Genomic DNA, 20,815 nt, shown 5'->3' on the forward strand with positions numbered 1-20,815 from the left:
AAAAAAGTGCCATTTTCGACTTTGGGCGCTATTCTCCGTTACGGGGTTAAACGCATTGAAAAACCGTTATCATATTTTGATAGATCGGGCATTTTCGGACGCGTCGATACCTGATGTGTTTATGATTTTTACTGTTTATTTATATTTATGTCAGTTCTAGGGAAAGGGGGGTGATTTGAAATTTTAGGTTTTTTTATTATAATTTTTTTTTTTTAACTTTTTTTTATTTTTATTTATACTATTATTCAGACTCCCTAGGGTACTTTAACCCTAGGTTGTCTGATCGATCCTACCATATACTGCCATACTACAGTATATGGGGATTTTCTTCCTCATTCATTACAATGTGCTATCAGTCTTCGGAAGACCCGAGGCTACCATGGAGACGGATCGCCGCCCCCCGATGACGTCACGGGGAGCGGCGATCCAAGGTAAGATGGCGGCGCCAATGCGCCGCTATCTGTTTGAGGCTGCCGGCAGCTTTGCCGGCAGCCCACGCTGTAAAAACACCCGCGATCGGTGCTAGCAATATGCAATATGCAGCAAAGACTTACCGGCTATGGAGAGGGCTCAGCCCGTGAGCCCTCTCCATGCAGCGCGACGCGACCGCCGCCGTGAGTACACGGCGGGCGGTCGCGAACCGGTTAAGTAATACATATAAAAACACTTTTTTGAGCTATAAAACTGAGTAAAAGTGCAAAGTAAGGGGTTAAAATGATCTTTATTGTGTAAACATCACTAGGGGATAGAAGTGTGAGAATTTTCTTTCATGGGAAAACCCCTTTAACTCAATTTAAAGGGACAGATCTGGCAAGCTGTGTGCAGCGCTGCGAAATCTGTGCGCACTATATAAATAAAGGAATTATTATAATGTGCGGTTACAAACCAGCATCCCAAGGCACAGCGAGGTGAAGGCAGGAGAGGAAATTTGGATTAATAATCCAGCAATATCCACATCCCCTGGCTCCTAATGTCCCGGTCTGCCTGCAGGAGGAGGCCTTGTGCTGTGCCATAGGTTCCCTTCCACTGTCCTATATCAGGAAACTGCTGGTATGTTACTGCATATGGCGCACTACATGTTATAATGCTTCCTGTCACTAGAGTAGAACCTCCGCCATAACTTGCTGTGATCGGATCCTCCAGGCCATTAGGGTAGAAACCGAGGGCAAACTCCGCCCTCACGGTGAGCACGTGACCGGGGTGATGCGGCATCACGTGAGTGGACGCGTCCGCGAGTAGGCGGGGTGTAGGCCGCTGTCAGGCAGACATGGAGGTTCGCTACAACCTGAAGAGCCCGGGTGAGCTGGTGGCTGTCCTATGTGCTGCTTGTGTGCTGTGTGGTGGCAGGATGCTGCCTGCTGTGCTCTGCCTTCCCCTCTCCTTGCCTCATGTATCGCTGGGCAGGCGGTGACCTACTTACTTCCGATCGCGTATGGGAGGGTTGTGAGGTGTTTATGTGGCGTTAGGTGTAGCAGTCACTGGAGTCATCACGATGAGTGTGCTCTGGGTACATGAGCCACAATGGGCCGGCTCACGGTATCACATATTCACATGACTCTGCTTTACGATCAGGCAAATAAGTGATGAGCTGTCCCCATACCAGGACTGACACACAGCTTTACCCCTTCAGGTCCGGGCACTTACCCCTTACTATATAGCTTTTCTTCAATTCCCACAAAACAATAACTTTTCAATTATTTCCGTTTACAAGAACATATGGGGTCTTGTTTTCTGTGGTACACATGGAACTTCCCAATGGCATCATTTAATATTCCATGAAATGGACTGGGAGCTTGATTTGAAAAAGATTCTAATGCAGTAGAACAGAAAAAAATAGTCTTCCCATATTGTTACAGTGTTTGTTTTAATGGCTTTTGCTGTGATGGCCCTTTATTATTATCTGCCCAGATGATCAGAGAGATCCATTAATATAAATCTTTCTTTAAAAATGACCTAGCAAAATGCCTTTTTCCATATTCTAACATCTGTAACTTTTTCATAGCTCATTGTAGGAGCTGTCTAAGGTGTCTTTTTCTACAAATTAAGTGGTAAAATGGCAAAAAATAAGCAATATTTTTAGACTGGGATAAGCCATTTTCAAACACATATGTGTTTATTCTTTACTTATTGTTCGTTCAAGGGAAAGTGGTTGATTTGAATATTTATGTTTTTTTTTATAGAATGTAACAGTCATGGCAACCAATTTGTGCCCCCCACTCCCTCCGCCATGACATCACATTTGTTGATTTACATCGCCAATTCTACTGCCGTCTATGAGCATTTTTTTTTCTCCTGTAAGTTACAGGGCTCATAACACATGATAGATTAAAAAAACTACTTTTTAAAATTAATTAGATTATATTAATAAAACTTTACAGTTTTAATGAAATAGTATAATTTGTGGAATTGTGAAGGTCATTCGTGCAGCTGTCAAATGTGTGGGAAATAACAGCAGTTCCTGATAAACATGGACATAGTAAGTTTAGTTACTGGTGATATTCATCAGTAAGATTCTCTGACAGTTGTAACATTTGTGGCCTTTTCCTTATGACATAATACTGTTATTATTCAGAAAAATGTATAATTACGTATAGCGAGAACAGCACAACTGCTATCTATCATCATGTCATAACGGCCATGACTTATGGTTGTACTGCATCCAGCGGTCCTGGAGGGACATGTCACCCGCTTCAGCCACTTGGTGCCTTCCGTGTACCAGAAGATAGCTCAGGTAGTGAAGTCCCTGGAAAATGCAAGTGGTAATTCAATGGCACCTCTGGCTGACACGGAAACATCATGGGCAGGGAGTAAGAGCTCTCCTTGTGGAGATTTTCTTTGCAGGCATGTGGAGACTTAGCGCACTTGCAGTTCCACTAAAAATGCCTTGGTACTCCATGTTTGCTGTGCAGGGGCCATGGGGACACATTTTCTTCATTCAGGGCACTACTTATCTTGTAAGGAGTAGTTACATTTTTATATTTTCACATTCAAATGACTGGCCCTGGTATCTTGCATAAGCTTTGTACTGTATGTACTCAAATATAAGCCGAGTTTTTCAGCATAATTTCTGTGTTGAAAAAGCTGCACTTGGCTTTTACTATAGTATATTTGAAAAAACAAACACTGTAATGTATATAGTCGAGTATAAGCCGAGACCCCTAATTATACCACTAAAACATTGGAAAAGCTATTGACTCGAGTATAAGCCGAGGATGGGAAATGTATTGGTCACAGCCTTCCTAGTATATATGGCTAGAAGCATGTTCACACTATACAGAGCAAACACCCACGATGTGCACCACCAAAGGATTAAAGTATATATGAAGGGGGGTTTTTGGGGAAGAGGGAAAAGTTGTGAGTGTATCACTTTAAAATGTAACTTTTATTTGTTCTTATATTAAAATAACCAAGACTTGTGTGCGTCTACATACACCATGAGGTTCTGTGTGGCAATACAAACCACACTTAACCCCTTAAGGACGCAGCCTGTTTGCAGGTTAAGGCTCGCAACTTTTTTTGGAAATTTGACCAGTGTCTCTTCCTGTGGTAATAACTTTTCAACGCTTTAAGATATCTCTGTGATTTTGAGATTGTTTTCTCGTGAGACATTGTAGTTTATGTTAGTAGTGTCATTTCGGTGATCTGTTCCTTTTTTGGGGGGTAAAAATTCAAAAATTTAGGAAAAATTTGAAAAAAATGACTATTTTCAAAGTTTCAAATGTTATAATTTTTAGACAAAAAGTGATACCACAAATTTTTTTTGATAGAAACCTTTTGCCATTGGTCTTCTTTTTATATCCATAATTTGTTTTACGTTTCCATTATTTTTATGGATGTGAGAAGGTTTGAAGTTTTAGTAGCAACTTCTCAGATTTTCTTGAAATTTGAAAAATGCGAACTTTTTGGTGATCAATTCAGTTTGGAAGTGCCGTATAAAGGCTTATGTGCTATATACCCCCACAAGTAACACCATTTTATGAACCTAACATCTCAACCTATTCAAATCAGCATTTAAGAAGTCTGTTAACCCTTTAATTATTTTTCCGGAAGCATATGAAAATGGAGTGGAAATTTTGAAATTTCAATTTTTGATTTCAATCTTTCCAATTTAGCCCTAAAACGGATACATTCAGAAGGAATTTGAGGTAAATATATATTCCTAATTTCTTGCCCTGCTTCTTCCGAGTACGGCAATACCAGACATGTGGATGTCAGCTGCTGTTTCCCCGCACATCGATGTCCAGAACAGAGTTAGCGATACCGGGAATTTGGAAGGCCAATTTATTTTGTGGTGCCACAGTGTAATTGAAGAGCCCCTGAAGTAAAAGTACAATAGAAAACCCCCCAAAATGTCACCATTTCGGAAACTAGACCCCTCAAAGAATTTATCGGTGGTTGTGGTGAGCATTTTAACCCCCGACACGCTGGTCAAAATTGAATGCAAAGTAAATAGTGCAGAGTAAAAATTGTGTTTTTATCTCAAAAATGTCATTTTAGTGCCTCATATACTGTGCCCAACTCATGCCACTTTAGACAAACACCCCAAAAATCATTCTGCGGGTTGTCCCGAGTACAGCAATACCACACATGTGCCAATAATTTACAGACTGGGCGCACAGAAGGGATGAGAACGGAAGGAGTGAAATTTTGATTTTCCAGCTCCGTTTTCACATGTTTGGATTTGGAGTGCCATGTCATGTTGGCAGGGCCCGTGAGGTGCCAGTGCAATAGAAACCCCCAATAAATGATACCATTACGGAAACTAGACCCCTCAAAGAATTTATCGGTGGTTGTGGTGAGCATTTTAACCCCCGACACGCTGGTCAAAATTAAATGCAAAGCAAATGGTGCAGAGTAAAAATTGCGTTTTTATCTCAAAAATGTCATTTTAGTGCCTCATATACTGTGCCCAACCCGTGCCACTTTAGACAAACACCCCAAAAATCATTCTGCAGGTTGTCCCGAGTACAGCAATACCACACATGTGCCAATAATTTACAGACTGGGCACACAGAAGGGATGAGAACGGAAGGAATGAAATTTTGATTTTCCAGCTCCGTTTTCACATGTTTGGATTTGGAGTGCCATGTCATGTTGGCAGGGCCCGTGAGGTGCCAGTGCAATAGAAACCCCCAATAAATGATACCATTACGGAAACTAGACCCCTCAAAGAATTTATCGGTGGTTGTGGTGAGCATTTTAACCCCCGACACGCTGGTCAAAATTAAATGCAAAGCAAATGGTGCAGAGTAAAAATTGCGTTTTTATCTCAAAAATGTCATTTTAGTGCCTCATATACTGTGCCCAACCCGTGCCACTTTAGACAAACACCCCAAAAATCATTCTGCAGGTTGTCCCGAGTACAGCAATACCACACATGTGCCAATAATTTACAGACTGGGCACACAGAAGGGATGAGAACGGAAGGAATGAAATTTTGATTTTCCAGCTCCGTTTTCACATGTTTGGATTTGGAGTGCCATGTCATGTTGGCAGGGCCCGTGAGGTGCCAGTGCAATAGAAACCCCCAATAAATGATACCATTACGGAAACTAGACCCCTCAAAGAATTTATCGGTGGTTGTGGTGAGCATTTTAACCCCCGACACGCTGGTCAAAATTAAATGCAAAGCAAATGGTGCAGAGTAAAAATTGCGTTTTTATCTCAAAAATGTCATTTTAGTGCCTCATATACTGTGCCCAACCCGTGCCACTTTAGACAAACACCCCAAAAATCATTCTGCAGGTTGTCCCGAGTACAGCAATACCACACATGTGCCAATAATTTACAGACTGGGCACACAGAAGGGATGAGAACGGAAGGAATGAAATTTTGATTTTCCAGCTCCGTTTTCACATGTTTGGATTTGGAGTGCCATGTCATGTTGGCAGGGCCCGTGAGGTGCCAGTGCAATAGAAACCCCCAATAAATGATACCATTACGGAAACTAGACCCCTCAAATAATTTATCGGTGGTTGTGGTGAGCATTTTAACCCCCGACACGCTGGTCAAAATTAAATGCAAAGAAAATGGTGCAGAGTAAAAATTGCGTTTTTATCTCAAAAATGTCATTTTAGTGCCTCATATACTGTGCCCAACCCATGCCACTTTAGACAAACACCCCAAAAATCATTCTGCGGGTTGTCCTGAGTACAGCAATACCACACATGTGCCAATAATTTACAGACTGGGCACACAGAAGGGATGAAAACGGAAGGAGTGAAATTTTGATTTTCCAGCTCCGTTTTCACATGTTTGGATTTGGAGTGCCATGTCATGTTGGCAGGGCCCGTGAGGTGCCAGTGCAATAGAAACCCCCAATAAATGATACCATTACGGAAACTAGACCCCTCAAAGAATTTATCGGTGGTTGTGGTGAGCATTTTAACCCCCGACACGCTGGTCAAAATTGAATGCAAAGTAAATGGTGCAGAGTAAAAATTGCGTTTTTATCTCAAAAATGTCATTTTAGTGCCTCATATACTGTGCCCAACCCATGCCACTTCAGACAAACACCCCAAAAATCATTCTGCGGGTTGTCCCGAGTACGGCAATACCACACATGTGCCAATAATTTACAGGCTGGGCACACAGAAGGGATGAGAACGGAAGGAGTGAAATTTTGATTTTCCAGCTCCGTTTTCACACGTTTGGATTTGGAGTGCCATGTCATGTTGGCAGGGCCCGTGAGGTGCCAGTGCAATAGAAACCCCCAATAAATGATACCATTACGGAAACTAGACCCCTCAAAGAATTTATCGGTGGTTGTGGTGAGCATTTTAACCCCCGACACGCTGGTCAAAATTGAATGCAAAGTAAATGGTGCAGAGTAAAAATTGCGTTTTTATCTCAAAAATGTCATTTTAGTGCCTCATATACTGTGCCCAACCCATGCCACTTCAGACAAACACCCCAAAAATCATTCTGCGGGTTGTCCCGAGTACGGCAATACCACACATGTGCCAATAATTTACAGGCTGGGCACACAGAAGGGATGAGAACGGAAGGAGTGAAATTTTGATTTTCCAGCTCCGTTTTCACACGTTTGGATTTGGAGTGCCATTTCATGTTGGCAGGGCCCGTGAGGTGCCAGTGCAATAGAAACCCCCAATAAATGATACCATTACGGAAACTAGACCCCTCAAAGAATTTATCGGTGGTTGTGGTGAGCATTTTAACCCCCGACACGCTGGTCAAAATTGAATGCAAAGTAAATGGTGCAGAGTAAAAATTGCGTTTTTATCTCAAAAATGTCATTTTAGTGCCTCATATACTGTGCCCAACCCATGCCACTTCAGACAAACACCCCAAAAATCATTCTGCGGGTTGTCCCGAGTACGGCAATACCACACATGTGCCAATAATTTACAGGCTGGGCACACAGAAGGGATGAGAACGGAAGGAGTGAAATTTTGATTTTCCAGCTCCGTTTTCACACGTTTGGATTTGGAGTGCCATGTCATGTTGGCAGGGCCCGTGAGGTGCCAGTGCAATAGAAACCCCCAATAAATGATACCATTACGGAAACTAGACCCCTCAAAGAATTTATCGGTGGTTGTGGTGAGCATTTTAACCCCCGACACGCTGGTCAAAATTGAATGCAAAGTAAATGGTGCAGAGTAAAAATTGTGTTTTTATCTCAAAAAAGTCATTTTTGTGCCTCATATACTGTGCCCAACCCATGCCACTTTAGACAAACACCCCAAAAATCATTCTGGGGGTTGTCCTGAGTACGGCAATACCACACATGTGCCAATAATTTACAGGCTGGGCACACGGCAGGGGTCAGGAAGAAAGAAGCACAATTTAGGTTTTCAAGCTTCGTTTTCACTAGATTGGTAATGGGGGGTACCCCCGAGGTACCAGTACAATAGAAACTCCCAAGTAGTGAACCCATTTTGGAAAGGGCACCCCTCAAAGAATGTATGTAGGCTTGTATGATCATTTTAACCCCCAACACGCTGGTCAAAATTGAATGCAAAGTAAATGGTGCAGAGTAAAAATTGTGTTTTTATCTCAAAAAAGTCATTTTTGTGCCTCATATACTGTGCCCAACCCATGCCACTTTAGACAAACACCCCAAAAATCATTCTGGGGGTTGTCCTGAGTACGGCAATACCACACATGTGCCAATAATTTACAGGCTGGGCACACGGCAGGGGTCAGGAAGAAAGAAGCACAATTTAGGTTTTCAAGCTTCGTTTTCACTAGATTGGTAATGGGGGGTACCCCCGAGGTACCAGTACAATAGAAACTCCCAAGTAGTGAACCCATTTTGGAAAGGGCACCCCTCAAAGAATGTATGTAGGCTTGTATGATCATTTTAACCCCCAACACGCTGGTCAAAATTGAATGCAAAGTAAATGGTGCAGAGTAAAAATTGTGTTTTTATCTCAAAAAAGTCATTTTTGTGCCTCATATACTGTGCCCAACCCATGCCACTTTAGACAAACACCCCAAAAATCATTCTGGGGGTTGTCCTGAGTACGGCAATACCACACATGTGCCAATAATTTACAGGCTGGGCACACGGCAGGGGTCAGGAAGAAAGAAGCACAATTTAGGTTTTCAAGCTTCGTTTTCACTAGATTGGTAATGGGGGGTACCCCCGAGGTACCAGTACAATAGAAAGCCCAAGTAGTGAACCCATTTTGGAAAGGGCACCCCTCAAAGAATGTATGTAGGCTTGTATGAGTATTTTAACCCCTAAGGTGCTGGCTCAAATGTAATACAAAGTGAGTAGTGCAGAGAAACAGTTGTATTGCAATTTATCAAATATGCCATTGAAGTGACAAAAGTATTTTGCCCAACTCATGCCACTGGGGAAAAACACATCAAAAATCATTCTGCGGGTTACCCCGGTTAGGGCAATACCCCATAGGAGGCAATAATCTGTAGGATGGTGACACGGCAGGGCTCAAAAGGGAATAACTTGTTGGAGCACAGACATTGTACTTTTTTTTTTCTTTTTGGCATCATGAAAGATTTGTAGATGCCAATAGGGGCCAGTACAGTAGAAACCCCTAAGAACTGACCCTATTTTGGAAACTACACCCCTCCATGAATTAATCTAGGGGTATAGTTAGCATTTTAACCCCACAGGTGGACCCCTGAAAAAGTGCAAAATGGATAGTGCATAGTAAAAAATATCTATTATGTCATTTTGTGCCCAGCTGCTGCCATGGGAGACAAACACCCTAAAAATCATGATGCATGTTTTCCCGGGTAAAGCATACGGGACAGTAATCTAGAGGCTGGGCACATGGCAGGGCTTAGAAGGGAAGGTGCGGCATGATGTATAAGCTGTGCGTCAGGGTAACAACAGGGTACTCTAAAAATCCAGGGATGTATGATAAATTCGGAAGCAATCTTTCATACATAACCCTGGTTTTTCTGGGCATGTCTCACAGTGATGAATGGTGTCCTTCCGAATGCCATTTTTGGAGCACACCCTGCACCTCTTTTGTGACCTTCCCTTGCTGGCTGTTTGGGGAACTACTCCTGGAAAGTGCTGCCCTGGTACAATACGTGATGTGGCCTCACTTCCAGATGTGCTAGCACTCCCCCCTTCCTGGTCTCCAAAAAGAAAGTACTTTATTACCATCTCTTGAAATTCCAGGAAAGTTCCCCTCTGGCCGGCATATCGATGCAGCACATAAGCATTATACAATGCCATCTGCATGATGTGCACGGCCAGCTTCTTGTACCACACCCTCGACTTCCGCATGGCATTGTACGGCTGAAGCACCTGGTCAGACAAGTCCACCCCTCCCATGTATTTGTTATAATCTAAAATACAGTCTGGCTTGGGGGCTTCTGCACTGGCACCTCGTACTGGGACAGGGGTGGTGGTGTGCTCATGTATTGTGGTTAATACAAGGACCTCTCTCTTGTCCTTGTACTTAACACACAATACAGAGTCGCTGCATAGTGCCCTGCTTTCGTGCCTTTTAAGTTTTTGCCCAAGCAGCGACTTAGGGAGACCTCTCTGATTTCTGCGTACAGTGCCGCATGCCGCAGTATTTCTGGAAGTGAGGCACTTGAACAGGGTGGTGCTGGTGTAGAAATTGTCCAGGTAGAGGTGGTAGCCCTGGTCCAGCAGTGGGTGCACTAAATCCCACACTATCTTCCCTGTAACACCCAGGAAGGGGGGGCATTCTGGGGGCACTATAGTGGAGTCCTTCCCTTCATATACCCTGAACTTGTATGTGTACCCTGATGAACTTTCGCACAGCTTATACATTTTCACACCATATCTTGCCCTCTTATTGGGCAGGTACTGGCGGAATTGAAGTCTCCCTTTGAATTGTACCAGGGACTCGTCTATGCTCACATGTTTTGCGGGAGTATATGCCTGGGCAAACTTGGCACTAAAATGATCTAATATGGGCCTGACCTTAAATAACCGATCATAACTGGGGTCACCTCTGGGTGGGCACTGTGTGTTGTCAGTGTAGTGCAAAAACTTATGGATGGCTTCAAAGCGCATCCTGCTCATTGCCATGCGGAACATGGGGGTGTGGTACAGTATATCTGTGCTCCAGTAGTCCCTGATTGAAGGCTTCTTTACTATCCCCATAAGGAGTATTATGCCCCAATACTTGTACATCTCTGCTGCAGTGACAGGGGTCCACCTGTAGGGTTGTGCATAAAAGGACGTGGGGTTTTGGGCAATATGTTGTGCAGCGTAGAGATTTGTCTGAAATATAATAATATTTAGCAGCTCCTCATCAAAAAAAAACTTAAAAAAGTCTACAGCTCTGAGCCCTGTCATGTCAAAGTTAATGCCAGGATGGCCCAAAAAGTCAGGGACCTGAGGGGTATAATTATCTGGGGCTACCCATGTGGGGTCAGTGGAAGCCCCAGACGCTTCTCCTGCAGAAGTCCCAGGCACTTCTCCTGCAGAAGTCCCAGGCACTTCTCCTGCAGAAGTCCCAGGCACTTCTCCTGCAGAAGTCCCAGGCACTTCTCCTGCAGAAGTCCCAGGCACTTCTCCTGCAGAAGTCCCAGGCACTTCTCCTGCAGAAGTCCCAGGCACTTCTCCTGCAGAAGTCCCAGGCACTTCAATTGCAGAAGTCCCTGGAACCCTACGGCGCCTTCTTGGGGGTCCTTCCAGGTCACTGGAAGATGAGCAGGAGGATGATGATAGGTAAAAGGGACCATCATCCCCACTAGCTGACTCGGTGTCAGAGGCAAGCATGTTATATGCCTCCAACACGGTGTACGTCTTCTGAGACATTGCACACAAAAAAAAATAGAGAACAAGAAAAATTAGATAATGTGCACCAAACTACACGGATAAACCGTCTAGCAGGCACACAAAAAAAAAAATATAATGCACACCAAACTACACGGACAAGCCGCACAGATGGCACACACAAAAAATAATGTGCACTAAACTACACGGACAAGCCGCACAGATAGCACACAAAAAAAAAAAGATAATGCGCACCAAACTACACGGACAAGCCGCACAGATGGCACACACAAAAAGATAATGTGCACTAAACTACACGGACAAGCCGCACAGATAGCACACAAAAAAAAAAAAGATAATGCGCACCAAACTACACGGACAAGCCGCACAGATGGCACACACAAAAAATAATGTGCACTAAACTACACGGACAAGCCGCACAGATAGCACACAAAAAAAAAAGATAATGCACACCAAGCCACACGGACCAGCCGCACAGATGGCACACAAAAAATAATGCGCACTAAACTACACGGACAAGCCGCACAGATAGCACACAAAAAAAATAATGCGCACTAAACTACACGGACAAGCCGCACAGATAGCACACAAAAAAAATAATGCGCACTAAACTACACGGACAAGCCGCACAGATAGCACACAAAAAAAAAGGTAATGCACACCAAACTACACGGACAAGCCGCACAGATGGCACACACAAAAAATAATGCGCACTAAACTACACGGACAAGCCGCACAGATAGCACACAAAAAAAATAATGCGCACTAAACTACACGGACAAGCCGCACAGATAGCACACAAAAAAAAAAAGATAATGCACACCAAGCCACACGGACCAGCCGCACAGATGGCACACACAAAAAATAGCTAAGTACGGGTACACCTACGGCGTTCTGGAAAAAAATATTACCAGGCACCGAAAAAAAACCTATGTGCACCGCGCAAAAAGGCGCTACAAATGCACCTAGCTTGCCCTAAGACAAACTAACTACCGCTAAGATTGCTAAAGATTCTGTGCAGCGCTATTCACACGGCGCACTGAAAAGTGCGTCCAGTGCAGAACAACGCTAACACAGCGCACTGAAAAGTGCGTTTGGGTTCAGAAGGGACAGACAGGGAAAAACGGAAGACACGTGGGATCACACAAGGCGATCACACAGGGAACACACAGGACACAGGAAAAAACAGATAGGATGGGAATTTGTAGGGAACAATAGGGATCAGATAAGGATCAGAACACTATTTATAGTGTAAAAGTGTATTTTGGTGCACACAGTAACGCTCTTTCCTCTCTCCAGCGATACCAAACCAAAATGGTGCCGCTGGAGGAAGAGGAAAGTGCTAAAAGCACGTTTTTTAGCCTAAAATCGCTGTAATTGGCCAGTCAGGTTTGACTGGCCAATCACGGCGATCGGCGGGCGGGACCAATTTGATTGGTCGGGTGACGGAGACAGGAACTCCTCCTGCCTCTGTCACCCAAATTTCAGCCCGATGTCACCACGTCTCGCGACGTGGTGACAATTCTAAAATAGTATGCGCTCGCGCAGTAGCTGTACTGCGCTGAGCGCCAATAGTGGGAAGCTGCGCAGTACAGCTACGGCGCGGAGCGCTAAGGGGTTAATCAATGTCACCGTGGCTATATACTGTAAGCCTGGGACAGTAATACAGGAGGAGGTCCCCTTAGTTTGAACAGTCCTCCTGTAATCCAATGTCACGTCCTCTTAATAATTTTTATAAGAGGACAAGAGGAGACAGTGGTATATTGTTTGCATCATCCAGTGACAGGTGCTAATAATCTGCAGGCCGCCTGAGAGCACAATGCTTCTATGTGTGAATACAGACACAGTGCCGCGCTGTCAGATTCCTTGCTGGTATCGATGCGCTGCGCCGCATGTGTCTAGACACAGTGCGCCAGCAGCTTGCTGTAGCTAGATTCCGTGCACACACACGGTATGAATTGTATCAGGCGCAGGAACCCAGCGCTGCACTGGCCCACTATTGGTATGTATGCCAGCACTGTCCCTCAGTTAATTGTCCCTATTCTGTGAACATTGATTAGTGTTGAGTGTCCCGACAAGTGTTTCGCCAGGTCACCCTGGCTTCTCCTAGGGTCGGGGACTGCCGGGTTCGGCCATCTTTTATGATGTAATTTTTTTTTTTTTTGATGGGTTAATTGTTCAATCGGAAGTCACCATTGGTATGGTAATAGTAAACAATGTAACCAGAGTTTAACCCCTTAACGCTCTGCGCCGTAGCTCTACGGCGCAGAGGTATAAGGGATGTATGAAGAGGGCTCACGGGCTGAGTCCTCTTCATACAAAGGTGGGGGTTTTTGCATTTTGCACAAAACCCCCACCGCTAATAACCGCGGTCGGTGCTTGCACCGATCGCGGCTATTAACCCCCTAAACGCCGCCGGCAAAGTCGCCGGCGGCGTTTAAAAGACGGCGGCGCGTGGGCGCCGCCATCTTTTTTTTGATCGCCACGCCCCCGAACGTCATCGGGGGGCGGCGATCAGTTGCCATGGTAGCCTCGTGTCTTCTTTTGACACGAGGCTATCTGGCAGCTGCATATTCGTTACAATGAGCCAGTGGCTCATTGTAATGAATGTGCTGCAAAAATGCCATATATTGCAATACAGAAGTATTGCAGTATATGGTAGCAGCGATCTGACTATCTAGGGTTAATGTACCCTAGATGGTCTAAAAGATAGTGAAAAAAAAAAGAAAAAAAAAAGTTTAAAAAATAAAAAAAATTAATAAAATATTAAAAGTTCAAATCACCCCCCTTTCCCTAGAACGGATATAAAACATAACAAACAGTAAAAATCACAGACATATTAGGTATCGCCGCGTCCCAAAATGCCCGATCTATCAAAATATAAAAACGGTTACGGCCGGCGGTGACCTCCGAGGCGGGAAATGGCGCCCAAATGTCCGAAATGCGACTTTTACACCTTTTTACATAACATAAAAAATGAAATAAAAAATGATCAAAATGTCGCACAGACCTCAAAATGGTAGCAATGAAAACGTCGCCTCATTTCGCAAAAAATGACCCCTCACACATCTCCGTGCGCCAAAGTATGAAAAAGTTATTAGCGTCAGAAGATGGCAAAAAATTTTTTTTCTTTTTTGTACACATTCGTTTAATTTTTGAAAATGTATTAAAACACAATAAAACCTATATAAATTTGGTATCACCGCGATCGCACCGAACCAAAGAATAAAGTAGGCGTGTTATTTGGAGCGAAGAGTGAAAGTCGTAAAAACTGAGCCCACAAGAACGTGACGCACGTGCGTTTTTTTTTCAATTTTTCCACATTTGGAATTTTTTTTCAGCTTTGCAGTACATGACATGTTAAAATAAATAACATTACGGGAAAGTAAAATTTGTTACGCACAAAATAAGCCCTCACACAGGTCTGTACACGGAAAAATGAAAAAGTTATGGATTTTTGAAGTTGGAGAGCGAGAAATGAGGCGAAAAACCCTCCGTCCTTAAGGGGTTAAGGAGCTTTTCAGCTGACCCCGATTGCTGAGCACTTCAAGAAAGTCCATAACTGTAATCCCAGAGGTTTGAGAGGATGGGCCATCACCCATGTTACCCTAGGGATCAGAGGGGGTGACCTGGACACTCTGCTCCTCCAAACTGAGAGCCGTTGGATATACAGGATGGGGAGCCTTAAACCCAATGGCCTTAATGATAATTTTGGCTTTGGCTGTTTTTTGTAAAATGCTTCTTTCTCCACTGATATTTGAACTGATCTGCTTGTGGTACCACACAATAAAAGTACATTAAATATCCACTTCAAGAATTATGGGCCGATTTTCCTTGGCTCTGTTCATGGGAATAATGCTTATAACAAGGCTACTATACTGTTAAACACAGTACATTTGAACATGTCACTATGAGTACTATGAGTATCCCGTATTTGTTACAAGGTATGCAGTCGATACACAATCCAGAACATAAATAACAACATTCTAACATTTACAAAGCTCCTTAAACTCTGGTTACATTGTTTACTATTACCATACCAATGGTGACTTCCGATTGGACAATTAACCTATCAATAAAAAAAAAAAAAAATGACATCATAAAAAATGGCAGAACCAGCCGTCCCCTCCCCTAGAAGAAGCCAGGGTGACCTGGCGAAACACTTGTCGGGACACTCTTCACTAATCAATGCTCACAGAATAGGGACAATTAACTGAGGGACAGTGCTAGCATACATACCAATAGTGAGCCAGTGCAGCGCTGGGTTCCTGGGGCAGATACAATTCATACCGTGTGTGAGTGCGCGGAGACTATCTATAGCAAGCTGCTGGCGCACTGTGTCTTGACACATACGGCGCAGCGCATCGATACCAGCAAGGAATCTGACAGCGCGGCACTGTGTCTCTATTCACACATAGAAGCATTGTGCTCTCAGGCGGCCTGCAGATTATTAGCACCTGCCGCTGGATGATGCAAACAATATACCACTGTCTCCTCTTATAAAAATTATTAAGAGGACGTGACATTGGATTACAACAGGACTGTTCAAACTCAGGGGACCTCCTCCTGTATTACTGTCCCAGGCTTACAGTATATAGCCACAGTGACATTGATTAAGTGTGGTTTGTATTGCCACACAGAACCTCATGGTGTATGTAGACGCACACAAGTCTTGGTTATTTTAATATAAGAACAAATAAAAGTTACATTTTAAAGTGATACACTCACAACTTTTCCCTCTTCCCCAAAAACCCCCCTTCATATAGTATATAGCCTTCCAGACCCCAGTTTGCCCAGCACATAAATAAACTTACATACTCACCTCCCGGCTGGCCCGGATGCTCGGCGCAGCTCCCCGATGCTCCCGTCCCTGCGGCTCTTTCTCTTTCTTCTCTCTGCTGTAACAGCCATTAGAGGCGCAGCCAAGCACTCTGCCTGCCACCGCACAATATAACGTAATTATCATAGTGTGCGCTGGCCGCAGAGCGCATGGCCGCCCCTCTGCCGGCTAATACAGCAGAGAGTACTGCACTGGAAGGTGAGTGTGTAAATTTATTTTTTGTATAGACTTGTGTATAAGGCGAGGTGGGGTTTTTCAGCACATATATACAGTAGTACTTACCTGTTGCACTCCTCTTCTTCTCGCAACTTCCTGGCAGTGCAGACAGAGGCAAGTCTATGGGGCATTTACTTACCCAGTCCTGTCACGATACCCGCTGTGCGTTGTCCGAAGATCATGGACTCTTACGCGATTCACTAAGATCGTGCGCCCGGTTTCCTGCCGCTTCCCCGCTCAGTTCCGCCGGTGTATGACGTAATAGTATGTGCGGAGCCAGAGTGCATATATCTGTCTCTGTCTGCACCGCCAGGAAGCTGTGGGGAGAAGAGAAAACCGAAAGTAACTACACAGTTTCATTTTTGTTAGGAAGCTGCGCTGTGGTCATTATTGAGGAGGCTGCTGCTGGACATTTTATTAATTATGGGAAAGTCCGTATTAAGAGTGGTGGAGGCCCCTGGGCGCTCCCCACAATTTTTATTGTCCAGGCCACCCCCCCCAGCAGTGCATACGTGTCCACGCCCCCAGCAGTGCATACGTGTCCAGCCCCCCCCCCAGCAGTGCATACATGTCCACCCCCCCCCCCCTGACAGTGCATATATAGCCAAGCCCCCCCAGCAGTGCAATGCATATATAGCCAAGCCCCCCAGTCATACATATATAGTTTTCCCAGTTTTTGTGTGGTAAAATTAGGTTGGATTATACTTGAGTATATACAGTATGTCTTTTACATGCGTCTGACACTTGCACTTGAAGCAACTCAATGCTTATTTTTCATTGATTCCAAGCACGTTGTTTACTTATTATTGTGTATTGAGATTCACTTGTATTATTTTCCAGCTGTGAAGCGACTCATGAAGGAAGCGGCAGAACTTAAAGATGCTACAGATCACTATCATGCCCAGCCACTAGAGGTATAAGCTCCAGTACATCTTGGGTTTGATTGAGCAGTAGTTATATAGTACATAATGCATGTCTTGGCTGTTTGCCTGCCATTCATGATCCATGACTAAGAGCCAGAAACCCGGTTCATCTCTAGTTTTTATATTTTTTCTAACAATTGTAGTGCTGGATATGCATTTAATGTAGTTATTTTGCACTGTAATTTAGAATAGGAAGACAGAACTCTGTTATTACTTTTATGCACTGTGACTACTAGCTTATGTCAGTATTACATGACATTTGTCAGTCCATAAACGTTGATTTTGCACTGGCAGTATTCCACAAACTGACCAGTGTGGTGAGGAAGGTACTCCATGCATGCTTCATCAAGGGACTCCTTGTATCATATATCACTATGATGCATGGATTCCCATCCGCTGCACTATTGTGGGTGAGTGCACACTCCATTTTAATGGACTGACTAGGGTTTTCTCAGTTCATTATTTCAGTGTTTTGTGGCATTTTTCATTCAACTGAGAGACTTTCAAAATCTCTGGTAAAATATTAAAATATGCAGTGAAACCTCTCCACAACAACATGGGGAGAGAAAAAGAACTGGACCGCACATCCACACATCACACAATGATCTACTACCGGTAGGCTACATTATATAACGAACTCGAGGTTCTTAGTTACATTTTGATCAAATTGTATAAGCCCGCCAACCACTTCACGGTGACCTCTTTATGGTGGGTCCCTACGCATGGCGTCCACCACCACTGCAGCACAGCGCTGACAGGGACCAAGACCCGGTTGCCCCCCAGCACCCATACTGGCAGGCATAGCCCCCATGGCTCCGGGTCCCCACCAGCACTGCACCACAGAAGCGGCGGATGCCATGCAATACCGTACCATGTGAACAGGAAAAAAGTCTCACCATGTGTGAAGAGGTGTTGAGTACCCACTGTTCCATGTGGTCTCAGACACTAGCGGAGAGGAAGAAGGCGGCCCCTGTATGCAGTCTCCTGTTAATTTAAAAACACCTGGGTCGAATGGGGCGGAGTGCTGGTACCAGGAAAAAAAAAAAAATAGAATGTACTAAACCAACATGGGGAGAGAAAAAGAACTGGACCTCTCCACAAGACTAACCTTGTGAAAAAACTCCCTTCCTAAATTTGGCGATCTGTTCACCGCAAAGTGTTTATTTTAATTTGGCATCCTCAAAAAAGTGTTTTTCTATGTATTACTGAAAGGGGTTTTCCCATTTCAATACAATAAAGATCATTTTAACCTCTTACTTTACAATTTTAATCCATTTTATTGCTGTTTTAGCACCTATCACTCCCTAGGCTGCTCAGTGTAAAATTCCAGGGTGTGGGTGGGGACTCTCTAAGCAGACACATTATGATCCATCTGGTTCTGTGGGGTGACAGTGCGGTTATATTATCAGGGTACAAGGTGTATTTGCACTTTCATCTGGCTTCTGCTATTGTAGTAACACACTGACACATAGAAAGAGAGATGAGACAGATCAGAGATGATGAGATGCATGATGCCTATTACACAGAGGCTGGCAAACTTTTACACTGCCAGCGCTGCTACATCTCACAGATATGTACCTGCCTCCCCCGGATCACGTATCTCCTGTAGCTTTTCTCTCCTCATGATGTGTTTGCTGGCAGGAATTGAGGGAGTGTTTGTGTATTCGTGTGAGCTCCATGCTAGGACTGCCAGGGGGCGTGGCTACAGGCACAGAGCAGAAAGACACAAATCTCAGCACCATGGCCTCGCACAGAAATCCAAGATGGCGGCCCTACCCTAAAGTCAGAAATTACAGAGCTGATAGAGACGGGCTGGAATTATGTCTGTGTAGTGCTGTATTTTTGTTAATAACAGTAAATTAGAGAATGTGTTATTTTGTTATCCTGAGTACATTTAAGAAACTTGTCTTCGTGGGGATACCGCTTTAACAGTATTATTTATCACTAAAACACGACCATATACCCAGGAAGGTGCCTGAAGAATATATTTTTCTCAAAGTGTTTTTTTGCAGATTTCCCAAATTTTTCCGTTACTGGTTACTGCTACCATAAAATGCAGTAAAAGTCCCCTCCCCCCCATAGAAAAAAACATTTGAAAAACCTTTGAGTGATGGTCACTTTACTCTGCAGTATTTTTAGTACACACAAAAGAGTTGGATCCTTTCTGAATAAAGCAGAGAAGACTACTTCCAAGCAAAACACTTGCACTCAAGCTGCTTGATACAGTTTTTACCAGCCTTAAACCAACCATTCTTAAACCCGTTCTAGCACAGGTTTTGTGTGTATTTTACCTTTATCCGACTGTTACATTGAAATTATTTGCATTGATTATTCTTATTTTTTATTAATAAAGGATAATCTTTTTGAATGGCACTTTACTGTCAGGGGTCCACCAGATTCCGATTTTGATAGTGGCATTTACCATGGCAGAATTGTGCTTCCACCTGAATACCCAATGAAACCACCAAGTATCATTTTATTAACAGTAAGTCAGCTACCCTTCTGGATCATTTTACATGGTTATTTAGCTACAAATATGTAACTTCATTATTGTAATATTTTTTGTTTACAAGGCTAATGGTAGATTTGAAGTTGGAAAGAAAATTTGCTTAAGTATTTCTGGGCATCATCCTGAAACATGGCAGCCATCTTGGAGTAGTAAGTTCTTTTTTTGTTATCCAGTGCTAATGGCTCTGTATAAGCAGCAGTTTGTATGCTTGAATAAATTTCAGTGAAAAGGCATCAAACAAAAGTCTAGGGTTAAAGGTGCCATAATATTAAGGGGGATGTCCAGGTATATATGTTTTATATTTATGGTTGCCGAGGGGCTTTAAAATTAAGAAAGAGAATTTGCTGAACTCTTTCCCTGCTCCTGTTAAGCCTGGTGCGGCCTGTCACTGCCGGTCTCTGTCTGCAAACCATACACAGCCTGAAACTAATGCTGTATCAGGAGCATGGCAGTGGTCACTGTACACAGAGACCTGGCACTTCATACAGCTCCGGCACCCCAAATATTAATCCGCTGCCACCACTTATTGCAATTATACTGGGACCAATAAGTATCCCACTCTACATCCACTCTTGCATTTCAAGCAGTCATCTTGTTATACCACTAGTCATGCACACAGCTCTCTAGCAGTGACACAGCTAACCACACTTTGGCTATGAGTTTGCAGAGCATACAGGGACCAAAATTAAAGTAAACGCTTTAATTACAAAAGATGTACAGTGCGTCCAAAAAGATGTTAAAAACAAATGAATTACAAAATAAAATGACACAACACAGCAAAACAGTTAAAATAAAAAGGGAGAAAAATAACAGAATCTTACAAATTAAATTCTTGATTCCCTGGAGGTGGGAGAAATATGGAACACACGCGTTTGTCAAGCAGCTGGTTTTCTCCACACACTGCTTAAAATTAAAACCAAAAAGTTACATTTTTGTCTCATCAGACCAGAGAATTATATTTTTCATTATCTGGGAGTCCTTCATGTGTTTCTATTTGCAAACTCCATGTGGATTTTCATATGTGTTGCGCTGAGAAGAGGCTTCCAATTGCTTAGTTTGGCTGGACGGCCAGATCGAGGAAGAGTTGTTGTCGTCCCAAACTTCTTCCA

General features: G+C 43.6%; 1 protein-coding gene across 1 annotated transcript in view; it reads left to right on the forward strand.

Moving 5' to 3' along the window:
* Window positions 1-1,140: 1,140 nt before the first annotated feature.
* Window positions 1,141-20,815, forward strand: part of UBE2J1 (ubiquitin conjugating enzyme E2 J1) — a 35,603-nt gene continuing 15,928 nt past the window's right edge. Inside the window, exons 1-4 of the mRNA XM_072141965.1 lie at window positions 1,141-1,298; window positions 17,115-17,188; window positions 19,551-19,682; window positions 19,771-19,855. Coding sequence (XP_071998066.1) covers window positions 1,268-1,298; window positions 17,115-17,188; window positions 19,551-19,682; window positions 19,771-19,855 — 322 coding nt within the window. The 5' untranslated portion in view covers window positions 1,141-1,267. The remainder of the gene's footprint in view (window positions 1,299-17,114; window positions 17,189-19,550; window positions 19,683-19,770; window positions 19,856-20,815) is intronic.

The sequence above is a fragment of the Engystomops pustulosus genome, chromosome 3 (assembly GCF_040894005.1).
Source record: "Engystomops pustulosus chromosome 3, aEngPut4.maternal, whole genome shotgun sequence".
In the NCBI taxonomy this organism is placed as follows: domain Eukaryota; kingdom Metazoa; phylum Chordata; class Amphibia; order Anura; family Leptodactylidae; genus Engystomops; species Engystomops pustulosus.